The 14885-nt window shown below is 41.4% G+C and overlaps 3 protein-coding genes across 3 annotated transcripts; 1 reads left to right on the plus strand and 2 right to left on the minus strand.

Moving 5' to 3' along the window:
- The first annotated feature begins 1203 nt into the window (after positions 1 to 1203).
- On the plus strand, positions 1204 to 3912 carry LOC143879499 (Endomembrane protein 70 protein family). Its single transcript, XM_077381918.1, has one exon. The coding sequence runs from the start codon at positions 1649 to 1651 to the stop codon at positions 3620 to 3622; it is 1974 nt and encodes a 657-aa protein (XP_077238033.1). The 5' UTR covers positions 1204 to 1648; the 3' UTR covers positions 3623 to 3912.
- A 5499-nt stretch (positions 3913 to 9411) lies between these two features.
- On the minus strand, positions 9412 to 11618 carry LOC143878296 (RNI-like superfamily protein). The gene is made up of 2 exons (XM_077380601.1): positions 11482 to 11618; positions 9412 to 11414 (listed from the first exon to the last, which is right to left on the minus strand). Exon 2 carries the CDS (start codon positions 11406 to 11408, stop codon positions 9645 to 9647), a length of 1764 nt encoding a protein of 587 aa, XP_077236716.1. The 5' UTR covers positions 11409 to 11414; positions 11482 to 11618; the 3' UTR covers positions 9412 to 9644.
- Positions 11619 to 13011: 1393 nt separating this feature from the next.
- Positions 13012 to 14563, minus strand: LOC143878298 (uncharacterized). The gene has a single exon (XM_077380602.1). The coding sequence runs from the start codon at positions 14461 to 14463 to the stop codon at positions 13117 to 13119; it is 1347 nt and encodes a 448-aa protein (XP_077236717.1). The 5' UTR covers positions 14464 to 14563; the 3' UTR covers positions 13012 to 13116.
- Positions 14564 to 14885: the final 322 nt, after the last annotated feature.

Below are 14885 nucleotides of genomic sequence, written 5' to 3' on the forward strand. Positions count from 1 at the left end.
TTCTAATGACTCGAGCTAAACTAAACCTGGGAAAGGAACCGTGAGCTTGGCTTGAGCTTGTCTCTGAGAAAGCCCCTTTCGCTTGAACTGTTCGATCTAAAATCGTCGAATCGATCGGTCAGAAACTGACCTGTATGATTTTTTTTTCTTTTCCTAAAAAGACGTTTAAGCTTGCTAAAACCTCCCCACCAAGGATCTAAGGATTTAGTTTCAGTTACGGAACCGAGCCCTGCTTCTACTAATGCACGGACTTGAAGCGAAAGCACGAAAATGGACTTTCCACTCCTTTTCACGCTACGCACTCCGAATCCACTCTATCAGTGCACTCCCTTTCACATTTGCAGAGGGTGCTCCCTTCCGCCTCCCGATTGAAAGACTCAACGTTAACAAGGAAGATTCAATTCCCCGCTTTCCTATGGGTGTATCAATTTGTGGTCCTCGATCTTGTCCTCCAATCGGCATAACAACTTCTTTCTCCCTATGGTCCACCGCTTCCTCAAACACGGATAGGCGAGACTGAAAAGCTCGGGCATCGGATTGCATTCTCGGCTTTCATCCCGCCTTCACCTATGGTAAGCCTGCCATTTCTAAAACAACAGAAGAAAGAAGAGCCCTAGTTACCAAGATTAGCTTCTCCCAGGCCAGCAGTCTTCTCTATCGGAGGGCTAGGATCATCCTGTGGCAATAATTTTTGGGCACAACCTATTTTACCTTACCTTGTGTTCCACCACATGGACGGTTTGGATAATCCTATGATGCCGACCATACAGTACCTTCTGCAAAAAAGTACGGGACTATAAGGGCTTACACCTTATAAAATCTCCTTAATGTGAATGTTTATGTATTTGGACGTTATATATCTGGGTTGTCCAACTAAAGATGGGCATTCTCTATTCCCATCTCCCAATCGAATGTGAATAATTTGACAAAAAAAAAAGAAAAAAAAAACAAGGTTTAGCTTTTACTGGTAGAACACTAAATAAGGCTTGATGGATCAAGGGGCTAGATCATCCAATCGAGGTGAGTCAATGTAAATTTATCAGACTTGTAGTTGCCGACAAGATCAAGGGATCCGATCTTATTCACGTGGCACACTTTACCCAAAAATTGGCTGTTAGTAAAGAGCCCTACAGCACGTCAGCACCGTCATTTTGTCAATTTTATGTGGGAAAATAAAGGCATGGGAAGCTTCTTAGTAACTTGGCAAAATTCGGGTGTAGATTTGTCTTTGGAAAAATTACTTTGTATTTCGGTCGTTTCCAGAAAGTCCAGGCGTGTTTTACAGAGGAGAATATAGATACATAAGGGGATAGATAGAGTCTCCTCCCCTTAGCCCACTAGATTCATATTTCATAACCATCCTCGCCATATCGATTGCCATAAGGTTAGTTTGTTCTGCTTTCCCTCAAAACTCAATCCCTCTTTTTGTTTGTTATTACTTATTAGTTATACTAGCTCTGAAAAATCTATCTCAATCTAGATATGTGAAAACTTCCCATTATTTCATGCTAATATCTCCATTAGAACCCAACACCCTCAACAAATAATCTACGATCTTGAATTCTGTACCCATTTCCTGATCTGGGTTTCTTTTAGATCTGAGGAAAGGTGAATAAATAGAGGTTGTACAACAAAAACTTGTGAAAACATGGGTTATTTTGATAGGTTTAGCATATGGGTCTTGGCTTTTTGCTTGATTCTTCAATATGGAGATGGGTTCTATCTCCCAGGCAGTTACCCTCAGAAATACAAGATAGGTGGTGCTTTATCTGTGAAAGTGAATTCCATAACTTCAATTGATACAGAAATGCCTTTTAGCTACTACAGCCTGCCCTTCTGTAAGCCCCAAGAGGGTGTTAAGGATAGTGCCGAAAACCTAGGTGAGCTTCTCATGGGTGATAGGATTGAGAATTCCCCATATAGATTTAAGATGCACACAAATGAAAGTCAGATCTTCCTTTGCAGTACTGATCCCCTTTCGGCTGACGATTCTAATCTTCTAAAGAAGAGGATTGATGAGATGTATCAGGTTAACTTAATTCTCGATAACCTACCTGCGATCCGGTACACCAAGAAGGACGAATACATTCTCCGATGGACTGGGTACCCAATTGGGATCCATTCTCGGAATGTCTATTATGTGTTCAATCATTTGAAATTCACTGTTTTGGTGCACAAATATGAGGAGACCAATGTCGCCCGGGTCATGGGAACTGGCGATGCAGCCGGGGTGATCCCGACAACTGAGAAGTTGGGATCTGATATTCCTGGTTATATGGTCGTTGGATTCGAAGTTGTCCCTTGTAGTTTTCAACATGATGTCAATGCAGTGAAGGATCTTAAAATGTATGGAAAGTACCCATCTGTGATAACCTGTGATCAAACTACAGCGGGAATGCCTGTGAAGGAAGGTCAGCCTTTGGTCTTCAGCTACGAGGTTTCGTTCGCGGATAGCGATATCAAGTGGCCTTCGAGATGGGATGCTTATTTGAAGATGGAGGGTTCAAAGGTTCACTGGTTCTCGATCCTCAATTCGCTCATGGTCATTACTTTTCTCGCTGGAATAGTTCTCGTGATCTTCTTACGTACAGTCCGTAGAGATCTGACCAGATATGAGGAGCTTGACAAGGAAGCACAGGCACAGATGAACGAGGAGTTGTCGGGTTGGAAACTTGTCGTTGGGGATGTGTTTAGAGCTCCAAGTAATCCAGCATTTCTGTGTATATTAGTTGGTGATGGAGTTCAATTACTTGGGATGGCCGTTGTGACTATCTTGTTCGCGGCACTTGGCTTTATGTCACCGGCTTCGCGAGGTACACTGGTAACAGGTATGCTCTTTTTCTACCTCGTGCTTGGAATAGTGGCTGGCTACGCCGCTGTTAGGCTTTGGAAGACGATCAGATGTGGGGATTTCTCCGGATGGGTGTCGGTTTCTTGGCGTGTTGCTTGTTTCTTTCCTGGTATTGCTTTTCTGATCCTAACCACTCTGAATTTTCTGTTATGGGGTAGCCAGAGCACAGGGGCAATTCCCATCTCGTTGTTTATTGTTCTGCTTTTGCTTTGGTTTTGCATCTCTGTTCCCCTTACTCTAGTGGGTGGGTATTTTGGAGCCAAAGCACCCCATATCGAGTTCCCTATCCGAACTAATCAAATTCCTCGTGAAATCCCAGCACAGAAATATCCGTCATGGCTATTGGTTCTTGGAGCGGGTACCCTACCATTTGGTACACTTTTCATTGAGCTCTTCTTTATAATGTCTAGCATATGGATGGGCCGTGTTTACTATGTTTTTGGGTTCCTCTTTGTTGTCTTGATTTTACTCGTTGTTGTGTGTGCCGAAGTATCTCTAGTCCTCACTTACATGCATCTGTGTGTGGAGGACTGGAAATGGTGGTGGAAATCCTTCTTTGCATCAGGATCCGTTGCCATTTATATCTTTTTGTACTCTGTAAACTACCTCATGTTTGACCTTAAGAATCTTAGTGGTCCTGTCTCTGCTACTCTGTACCTTGGTTACTCACTTTTCATGGTTCTGGCAATTATGCTTGCCACCGGCACAGTTGGGTTCCTTTCTTCTTTCTGGTTTGTGCATTACCTGTTTTCTTCAGTGAAGCTAGATTGAACTTCCACCCTGAGAACCTTCCTTGACGAGGGCAGTGACGGAGTCCTTTGCAAGCAAACAACATGATCCCATCAATGCTGAATGGTTCTTGCTTAGTTTTTATTGGGTAACGCTTGCTGCACAACAGTTTGTTATATGCATTCTGATGAGTTTGTAGGCTTTTACTAGTTAGTATATGCAGTTGTACTTTTTTGTATTGAGTTAATGAGAAAGAAGCTGGAAATAATATGTTTCTAATTTCAAAGGATTACGTACAAATGATGGATGAAATGCTTGTGGACGTCATGATTTGTGGCTTCTTTTGTAGGCCTGTTTCTGACTACTGATCTTGTACGCTTTGAGAATTTAGAGAACAGGCTGAGGTTAATTCCCTTCAGACTTATTCACAAATTCAAGTGGTGGTTACACCCTTTTGTTGAAAATTCTTTAGAACTTTCCTGCTATGATCAGAATGCCACTGTCAATCTTAAATGCAATGAACACACAAAGTGACTTATCCATTTTGAAGTCGTGAGTTGTATTTCTTCCCATCTCAGGATGCTAAACTCTACAAACAGTTGTCATTTCCTAAAAAGAACTCATGTACGTTGTGAAAAATTCTGGTTTGCATCTAGTCAAATCAACTACAGAAGGAAGTATATTAGTCTATGATTTAGCCGACACTTTGAATTTATTGTTGACATGCGTGTCCACATATGTCGACACTCCTTTGGACACTTTTAAGAGTTAATGTGGGCGCATGGTCACTTATTTGTGCAATAATCAATAATTTTATGTGTATGTAGTGTCACCATTTTTAGATTTCTAGATGTTGTAATGTCAGACAACTCATATCCGTGTTGAAACTTGACACACGAATCCGTATCGATAAATTATGATTATATATACTTTCTATTTTAGCCGTGTCCCCGTTTCTAAATTTTGGGAGTTTGCCATGTCCGACACTCCGAGTCAGTGTCGACACGCGACACTCGTGTCCTTGTCCACAAATCATGGATATTAGTTGCTACACCTTAAACTCAACAGGAAATAGCAAAAACATGTTGTCGTGCTCTCCGGAAGCTTAAATGAATCTGAGACATGCTGAATATCTCGGTCTATTCAAATCTGAGTTCCTAGCAATGTGGGTAACCGGTGATAGATCGGCTCACAAATCGTAAGGGTTTCAGATGATCACTCAGTACATACGTAACACCTATAATTTTTTCTGGGTAATCATACTCAAGTTTACAGATGCATGGAAATCCCTAGCTGAAATGACATCTTACCATACTTGGAGTTCTTCTTTGCAACCATGAAATTAAGCTTTTCACAGTGATGAAATTATCCAAAGACATCCTAACATACGGGCTCTGTTCTGTGGTTCTTCAACTGGAGATGCTATGACTCTTTTGTTAACTCTTTATGGCTGTCTGAACTCTAGCTTATTTTAGAGAATGTGCTATATGTGATGCCCTGATGTTGTCATTAACACCGTTGAAAAGGCATTTTATAGGGCCTCTTTGGATCCTCCAAGATTGGTCCTTATTTGCAAGTAAGATTATTTTAACTTAAATCTTATTTGCAAATGAGGCATTAAGGTCACTTTGGAAGCTATCAACTCAGGTAGATATGAATCTCTTATAACCATTTTTTGAGTATAAGATTTTATACAAAGAAGATTACGCATCAGATTATATGTAAATAATTTTTAGAAGTATCCAAAGAGGCCCAAAAATATCAATACAAGCAAGAAATAAATCATTTTTTTAATGACAAGCTTTTATCTTGCCAACAGCAGCAGCAGCTGCAGCTGAACTCAACGTCCAATTGTTAAATTATCTGTTTGCAGGACTCCTCCAGTTCAGATCCTCAAACCGTGCAATTTTTTAATGCCTATACACCATATGGGCCCACCGAAAGGAAGGATATCAGTGGCCGTTAAAAATGAATAGATGGCTTAGGAGGAATTCTTCCTATCCCCTCACAGCCAACAGGCCTAAGTGAATTCCTAACCTTCAATTCTTCTGCGATTTGATTGACTCCTCTTCCACCACACCTCTTCCACCACAATGATCGGTGAAGAGCCTTTCTTGCTATCTTTTTTTTTTGGTGGGCAAGCTGGGGTTTGGCATGACCTCTACCAGTGTATTAAATGAATAGATTTTACATTCTAGTATAGGAAACTCCGGATGAGTCCTGATTTACAATCTCAAGGACAGAAGAAGGTGTAGAATGAGGAGGGACAGAATTTCCTTTGCAAGGGCAGTCAAATTTAGATAAGTCAGCTGCTGTATTCGCTTCTTGCCATTTTCTCCTTTCTCGCTATCCATCTCTATTGTCCACTTCTTACGATCTATCTCTATTGACTTAATTCTGGATCATCTTCTGGAATCATGCAACTGTCAAAAGTGAGTGACTGTTCATTGGAACTGTTATAGTCTGAATATTCGTAAGGTTGAGTTAACTCCCACCTCCCCCAAACATATGTCTCAAGAACCTAATCAGTTATACCACGTATTATCCCCTCTTTCCATAGAGGAGAAAGAAAAAAAAAAACAAAAAACAAAAAACAAAAGATATAGTAATTGTGCCATAGACCTTGTTCATTTGTTGATGGGTGTGAGGCAAAGCAGCAGGTCGGAGCATCCGCAGAGGGAATAATGGAGCAAGCAATAGGAAATGGTGTGGATACTGTACTAGGACTGAATGAATGTGGACAAAAGCGATTACTTTCTTGATTCATTTTTTTGGTTATATACGAAATGAAGTCCATCGTCCTGTTTAGACACTTCTTCGCCTTCAGGCTGAAGCCTTCTGGTTGGGAGTGCAACCTCATTGCAATTACTGACGCAGGGAAAAGTAGTTACATGCGAATGTGGTGGCCTTAATCAAATAAGCAACTAGTGACTGATAAAGTAGCTGAAACAGCTCTCTAATTTCAGAATCCTATCTAAGGAAAGGGCTGGCGGTTGAAGGTATTTTCTCTCAATCGTGGTCAGAATCTCCTCCCAACTTGAGTTTGCTCTAATAAACTTCATCAGTTGAGATAGGAAAGAACTACAGGAAGTTCAACTCAAATTCGAGAGGTTAAGCACCTCTATATATATTACTAAGGCTAGTTTCTGAACCAAATAAATAAATAACTCTCAGGCCTGGTGGAGCCCGGTTGGAAGAGAAATTATCTCCTGTAATGTGATCTGCTAATTCCAATCACATTAATTAGGTCCTCAAGAGTTTCCAGAAAGATAAACGATGGCCAATCCAAAGGTCAGTCCAAAAATGGATGGCCCCATTGCCGACAAGCCATCTTGCATTTGCTAACCATGCTAGCCTGACTGATAATAGTTCTTTCCACATCTTAGAGCTCCCAAGCACAGGCTGAATCAGATTCAAATCTTGGTTCCTACAGTAACTGGATCTCATAAAGCTGCTCCACAGAGAGGTGTTGATGTGTAAATGATGTAGGGCTTTGATTCTGAAAGCAGAACATACTTCAGCCATTGATTTTGCAGCCAGCCCTCCCTCAGATTTAGGTTTAGAGATGCGGTTCCAGGACACCCAGTGAGTTTTTGAACCTATCAAAAGAGCTTTCCATTAACTTCTAAAGCTAAGTGGAAACCATGTCATATGTTACAAGTCTTGAGGCTTTGACTGAACGCTCAGTTAAGGAATTTCTTTTCAAAGCTTAAAACCAAGAGATGTTCTCAATGCCTCTTAGCTTGTAAAGGAGCTCATCTCACCACAGAGACACTTTGAAATGTCACACATGAAACAGCAAATCCATCTAAAATCCTCTGTAGCATTAGTCAGGGCGAAGAATTCCATGGTATTGTACATGTCCCTGCACTGAATTTTTTTCACAACCAGATCCAAGTAGTTTTCGATCCATTTAACTCTGTCCATTCACTTGTAGATCCAGCACTAGCAAAGCACAACTCCAAAAGCAATAAAACTCACACAAGAAGAAAATTCCAAGGGCATTCTAGCGACCAATTAGCATCATCACCCTTCCAAAACAGTAATTGGCACAAATCAATGTGGCAGCATGTAAACTTATCTTCCCTTCATTCTGCCACTGATAATGATGTTTCTGAATACTTCAGCTGAACCAATTCCCCATAGTTATTTTAGGTAGGTTGAAAATATAACTCCAAATACAAACACATGAAAATGAATTCCACTTCAACTGTCTCATGCAAGCTCCATCATACCTTCAGTCTTTAACGAGTTACCTTCAATTAACATCCTAGTTCTAATGACAGAACTTTCAATAGGTACAGATCCACTTAAGATGTAAACCATGAGAAATAAGATGCATTCCATCCACAAGGTTCTCAGCCAAACATGAAAAGTCAAAATTTGTTTCTGCATCTACAACCAAAGATGAATTCATCAAACATGTAACTCATTAAATTTATATTCTATGGAAGCTGAAATTTCTAAGGTTCTTTTATCAGTTCTGGATCTCTGTAGTACATGCCCTACTCAAGCGAAATTTCTATTCAAAAGAGAAATCCAGTTCTACAAAAACACCACAGAAAGTTGAAAGCATAACAGAACCGAGAGCTTAGGTAGTTTCGAGCTGCTTGATGCTTTTGAAAGGTTACAATTCAGATTCTTTCAGGAAGATGAATCTGGATCTGGATCTGGATCAAACATTTTGGGAGCTTCCATGCAAACCAGTTTTCTCATGGATTGAACACAAATTAAAGGTTATTTGTAATTTTATATGAGTTAAGTACAGGATCAACAGTTCAAGAGGAGAATTTCACAGGGCTTTCGAATCTGGAAAGAACTTCCAGCCCTATATCCAAGGCTTGCACAGAATGAGATTTTGGAATTTGCTTTTTCTTTGATGAGATCATGACACAACTCCTGCTAGTCTTTGGCCTGGAGACACCAAAGCATATAGATTTTGATGAGGGTGTTGCAGACAATTCCCAACTGGGCCTGGCATAGTCACAATTTCCAATCTCTTGGTACAACTGAGAAATTCCATGCAATCTACAAGGTAGAATAAGAACTAGGAAGAAAGCTTGGATCTCAAGCTTTGCTCACTTTCTTGCTCATCCGAATTCAACATAAAGGGATTGAAACCCCAAGTTTCAAATGATATTCATCAAAAAACCCCCAACAAAAGAGAGGGATGGGCTTATATAAGATGCCCTTACATTGGAAAAGACTCAATTACCCTTACCCTAGTGAAAATGACCAAAATGGACAAGAAACAAACTCGAAAGACTAAACTACCACTAAGAAACAAAAGAAAGGAAAGTTTTCCAAACTAATGAGCTATTGAGCTGATGTAGTGATTCTAGGGATGCTCCTGCATCACACACCCACTATGACATGGTCCCATCTTAGATTGATCTGAACCTTTCATTTTATAGGCTTTTATTTGGATCACTTATGACCCAAAATTCATGCGAATCATGTAATTTTGTTTAGCTACTTCAACACTTCTCATTCTCTACTTCAATGAGTGAGGAAATGGGAAGAAGTGAATCACTTGGTGCAACTCTGTTTAGCTCCTAGAATTCGTCACAAATCATCACCAAATGCAACTGGAGAGTCAGAAATTATAGATACAGGCGAAATGGGTTGGATCATATGAACACATTCTCCGCTTTTTCTCATTCACAGCAATAAAAGAAGTGCAGAAAGCCAATAACGCTGCAGAAAAGGGTTAAAGAACCATACCCTAATGTTCAATAACTGTTCTTGTGAATATGAACCATTGCCTATATAGGTTTTTTCCATCCATGTTCAACAACCAAAAATACATATTATTGCACATTAATAATGCATTTTGATTAAACACTTGAACCCAAGAACTACAGAGAAATTATAGATTAAAGAGCAAAGCAACGTTCATGTATCCGTCAGAGGGTACAAAGGCAATATAATGGCAAAAGACTTTACAGAAATCTACAGCACAAAGAAATCCAGATACAAAAGTCATTTCTCTAATTTGAAAAGCTCTATTCAAACCAAGCTGCATAACAACATTCAATTCAAATTCAAATCATAACACTCAAAACTAGCCGTCAAGAACCAGACAGCCATGACACAAGAAGAAATCCCTCTGCTTTTGGGTGGGAACAAAACCTGAGGGTGGGATTATCCTCCTCAGAGATGGCATGGAAAACACCAACCAAGCCAAAACATCAGCACCCACATTACAGCAGTTCTTCAAATTCACCTCCCTCAGCCCCTTGCAGCTCTTCTCCGCCATTTCTTTTACCCCCCTCTGTGTCACTCTCAAACACCCTTCCAAATCCAACCGCCGAAGACCACTGCAACTCCACCCACCCATCATCGACAGCCCTTCATCTCCGATGCCCGATCCCGCTGCCCACAAAACTTCCAATCTTGAAAATTCAGTACCCTTTCCAAGATTCCGAACCTTTCCACATCCATTCACCTTCAATTCCCTAATCTCACAGCAGCGCTTGCCTATCTCCCTGATTCCACATTCTGTGATGCTCCAACAATGGCTTACATCGAGCGATCTCAGTTCAGGGCAAACGATCCCTATCCCTTCAAGCGTTTCGTCAGTCAGACGCTTGTTCCATGCCAGTTTCAGAGACTTAATTACGCGGTTTTGAAGTAAAGGCATAGGAAAATCCCCTTTACCAAGACTTGTTCTCTCCATTTGGATTTCTTCTAGAGAAGGGCAGCTTTTTGCGAGGTTGCAGAAGGTTTTATTTGTTAGATTAGAGCATGAACTGATAACGATAGAGACCAGATTGGGGAGATATTGGATTAAATCTCCCATAGAATCGTCAGTGAGGAAATCTGCTCCTTCAAGATCCAAATGATTAACAGACTGATTTAAACGCAGAACCATCAAGATTCCGGTAATCGTATACCCTCGACAACTGGAGAGAGCGAGTTTTTGCAAGGGAAGGTTTGCTTGTCCAATAACAAAGAGGAAGTCATCTGAAATAAACATTTGGGATAGATCTAGACAGCATAAAGCTTTTGCACAAGAGAATAATAAGCTTTGGATGGACGAAAAGGAAGAAGTTGGAAAAGCACAAGAGATATTGGATCCACTTATGGATAGAGAAACAAGATTTGGACTGTGTCTGATCACAAAGGAAATGCCTTTTAGGCTTATAAAGCTGCAATCGCTAGAAAAGAGTTCACTCAACAAGAAGCAGTTCTGTGAAAGTGCAAGGAGAGAATTATCAGAGAGAAAATGGTTTCCTGACAGATTGATTTTCCGGAGATTGGGAAGCTTGGATGACAATTGTACAATCCCTTCATCTGTTACCAACCCTGGAAATGGATTCCAATCTCTAATTGATGGAAAAGAACCATGATCCTGTTCTGGATAACTGATATCGAGTTCTTCCAAGAAGGGGAATGATAAGGCGATCGTGATCAGATCTCTATCCTGCAAGAATCGAAATTCCGAACAGATAAGAGTCCTTAAGCTCTTCATTTTGTTTCCTAATTCTTTCATACTTGCGGCTGGGAATTGGCTCTGTTTTGAGAGGTTCAGAGCTTCTAGTTTTAATCCAGATTGGGAAATTTCATGGAGGACATGATCAAGATTTCCGTGGAAATCGACCAAATCAATCCTTTTGAGATGGTGAAATCTCTGAAAAAATCTAGAGATTCCTCCCGGAGTTCGGACTGTGAGATCGGATACGGTCAGTCCGGACCGGATCCGATTAGAGATGGAGAGAAAGCGTTTGCAGACTAAGGAAAGGGCTTCGAGGTAACGATCTTCTTTAAGGCGATCAAAAACCGATTCCCAGATTTCCTCCGGTAAATCTTCCCATTTCTCCACCATTTGTGACTGTAAAAAACAGAGCTTAAAAATTGCAGAGAGAGAGAGAGAGAGAGAGAGAGAGGAATCAGCTTACCTGAAGAAGAGAGAAAGCAAGAACTTCCGGTTAGGGTTTGCAGAAAAGAGGGGGTGAGAACGGTGGATCCTAGGGCTTTTACAGAAAAGATCAAAAAGAATAGATTTTGGATTTTGTGTATCCAGACCTGGTTTTTGAATTTCAATTTTCAAAATTATCATAGAAAAAAGCCCTTTGTTTTTAGAGAGAATTACGGAAGCACTACTCGAGGTTGAAGTCAAATCACACACGTGGGACTATGACGCCCTTTGCATCTTGCTTGGTGGTGGCCCATCTAAATCAACGGATTCGATCGCAAAACAAGTGTCCTAAATTCCCATTGATCCGATGGGCCCAATCATGAGTCTCATCCATGGCTGCTGCTCCTACCAATACCATGACCTAATGAAATGATCCTTACTTATTGATCAAGGCACTCTTCTGTTTTCAGTTTCAAGAATTTTCAGATGATTGAGGGCCTTATGATCTTGCAAAAGTTTATTACATGAGGCTGTTTCACCTCCACTGCTAAGAATGTCGCACGAAATCAGTCCATTCATTTTTCTGTGAGTGGCTGAGATTAAAAACTTATTTTTCAGTTAGACGAGTCTCATCCATATATTGCCAAAAAAAAAAAAAAAAAAGAACTAAAGGGCGCACCCATTTGTCCATCTCCACTAAGTGGGCATAGAAAATCAACAAAGTGAATTTATTTCATAATTTTCTGCGCCCAATGAATGGAAATGGACCAATGGGGCGCCCTTGCAACTTGTTTTTGCAAGGGCACCCTTCATTCTATCATTTTCCTAAAATATTATTCGGTTGGAGGAATGATAGAGAGACAAGGGAGCCGTTGCATAATGAGCTGGAAAAGGGCCCTTGATTTGATCCACGTCATTTTCGGTTACATTTAAAATCAGTTAGAGAAAGTAAAATCGGTTATACTTAATGACGTGGATCAAATCATTAGCCATTTTACGACTATTTATGCAAGGGCGCTCTTGCTTAAACCATTCCTCGATTGTTTTGAGATTGAAAACAATTTTTAATTCACTTTAAAAATAACATAGGGACCATCTACGAGGTATTCTCATTACATAGAAAGCATAAATAGTTGATTGCAATATTAACATAATTAGTAGTTTGAGACGTGTTAAATTGTAAATTGATTTGTGGGATTAGTGGAGCCTGGCTATTTAATGGAAGGTTATAACAATTTAAAATTTTGTGAGGAGGAGGAGGAGCTCAATTGAGGAAATCTAAATTTATTTAAGGGGTTAATATCATTTGAATGGAAGAGCAAATATAAAGATATCAAGGGTGGATCAAATATAATTGGTACCACCCTTGATATTCGATCCAACAGCAGCGCAGCTTTGTATAGAACCACATGTATTGATGCCCCGAAGAGAGAGAGAGAGATGATTTTTGGATTTTTAGTCGGGGTCCTGCCTAACCCCAGCTTACACACCATAAAAAAAAGGCGGGATTTTTAGTCATTATTCACGTAGATGTTCTAAACAAGTACGAAAGTACAAAGATCTAAGAGTATGAAGAAGCTCTACATGGCAGGTACATGATCTATCTTAAGAGTTAAGAGATAGAGAGAGGAGTACAAAGTATGAAAAATCTTTATAGACCGTGAAAAAGAGAGACTCATTTCTTGAAAGGTGGAGAGGAAGGCTGTGGCGGAGTAAACAAAGGGAGGAAAGCCGGCACTGTTGGCTGATCAACTCGTGGAGGAAGCGGCACTTTCGGCTCATCAACTGGAACGTCCGGTGAAGAGAAAACCGGTGGAGGAAGCGGATCCTCAACAGGCACCAATGGCGGGGATACAAACTCCGGTGAAGGAAGCGGCAGCGTTGGCTCATCGACAGGCACATCTGGTGGAGGCAGTGAAAATACCACCGGCGGAGGAAATGAAAAAGGCTGCTCAGGTGTCAGTGGCACCACCGGAGGCAGAAAATCAGGCGCCGGCGGATTAAATATAGGGAACATGGGAGATTGCGGAAGTGAAGATGGTGGAGACAATGGAAGTACTGGAGGAAGAATTACTAGTGGTGGTGGTGGTGAAGCAACGAGCGGTGGGGGGAAAATTAATGGCGGCGGCAGCACTAATGGTGGAGATGGTGGCGGAGAAGAAGGAACAACAGGTGGCGGAGAAGAAGGAACGACAGGTGGCGGTGGTGATGGTGGTGGAGGAGAAGGCACTACAGGTGGTGGAGGTGATGGCGGAGGAGGAGAAGGGACAGGTGGTGGTGGTGAAAATAACGGTGGTGGTGGTGAAAATAACGGCGGTGGTGGCGAAAATAAAGGCGGTGGTGGTGAAAATAACGGTGGTGGTGGTGAAAATAACGGCGGTGGCGGCGAAAATAAAGGTGGTGGTGGTGAAATTAACGGCGGCGGAGGAGAAGGAAGTGGGGGTGGTGGTGATGATGGGACGATAATTGGTGGAGGAGAAGCAAGGACGGGCGGAGGAGAAAGAAGTGGTGGGGGTAAAGGGAGGATAGGTGGTGAAGGAGATGGAATTGGTAGTGTTGGTGGAGATGGAATGGGAATCAGAGGTTGTGGTGGTGAATAAGGGAATGGGGGCAAGGGGAGTTGAGGCGGTAGTAACGGTGGAGGAGAAGTGGCGGTTGGTGGAGTGGGGAGCGGAATTACTGGTGGAGATGGTGGTGGAAGAACAACTATCGGTGATGGGGGAGGAGAGCGCGGACGAGGGCGAGGTGAGGGCGATGGAGTCAGTGGAAAGGGGTTGTTGCGGGGGAAGGGCCATTGCCCACAGCTTCCAAATAGGTATTGGAAGAGAGGATCACAAGATTGCCTCCTATTGCTTCTTTTTTCTTCTTCTTCTCTTACCTTTTTCTCTTCACGATGGATTATCCTTCCTTCTGTGTTAATAAGACCAAGCAAAATCAGGACCAAAACCATTTTGAAAATGAGTTTCATCTCTGCTTCAAGAACCAGAAAACGTTGTATGTATATATAACAGAACAAAATCATGGATGGATGGATTGATTTGATTAGAGCCTGTCTGCCTTGCTTTCTCTATATCTTTTCCCACATGATTTCTGCTCTGCATCATAAATCTTGTAGGCTTAGACGGAATTTCTTCACCGAAGTAAAATGTGTTTATGGGAGTGGAAATTGGGTGGAGGGTCTTCAATGGTGGTGCGTCTTGTTTTACGTGCCATCGGTGCAGAAAATGGGTTGAATGCATGACTACGAGACTCTAGCGTTTCTCTTATCTGTATGCATTTACTAGAAGTAAACAACACACCCTTCCTGGATTGGGCCAAGTTGTCGATTTAATTGAAAGAATTTTCTTTCTGTTTGCACTTTTGGATTTGATATTTCCACCCCCGCCCCAACACATTATTTTGTCGTTTCAAGAAAAGACAAACAGCAGGGGTGGAAATATTGTT

This window comes from Tasmannia lanceolata, unplaced genomic scaffold (genome assembly GCF_043159265.1).
Source record: "Tasmannia lanceolata isolate RefF3 unplaced genomic scaffold, GAP_Taslan_0.1 ptg000006l, whole genome shotgun sequence".
NCBI lineage: Eukaryota > Viridiplantae > Streptophyta > Magnoliopsida > Canellales > Winteraceae > Tasmannia > Tasmannia lanceolata.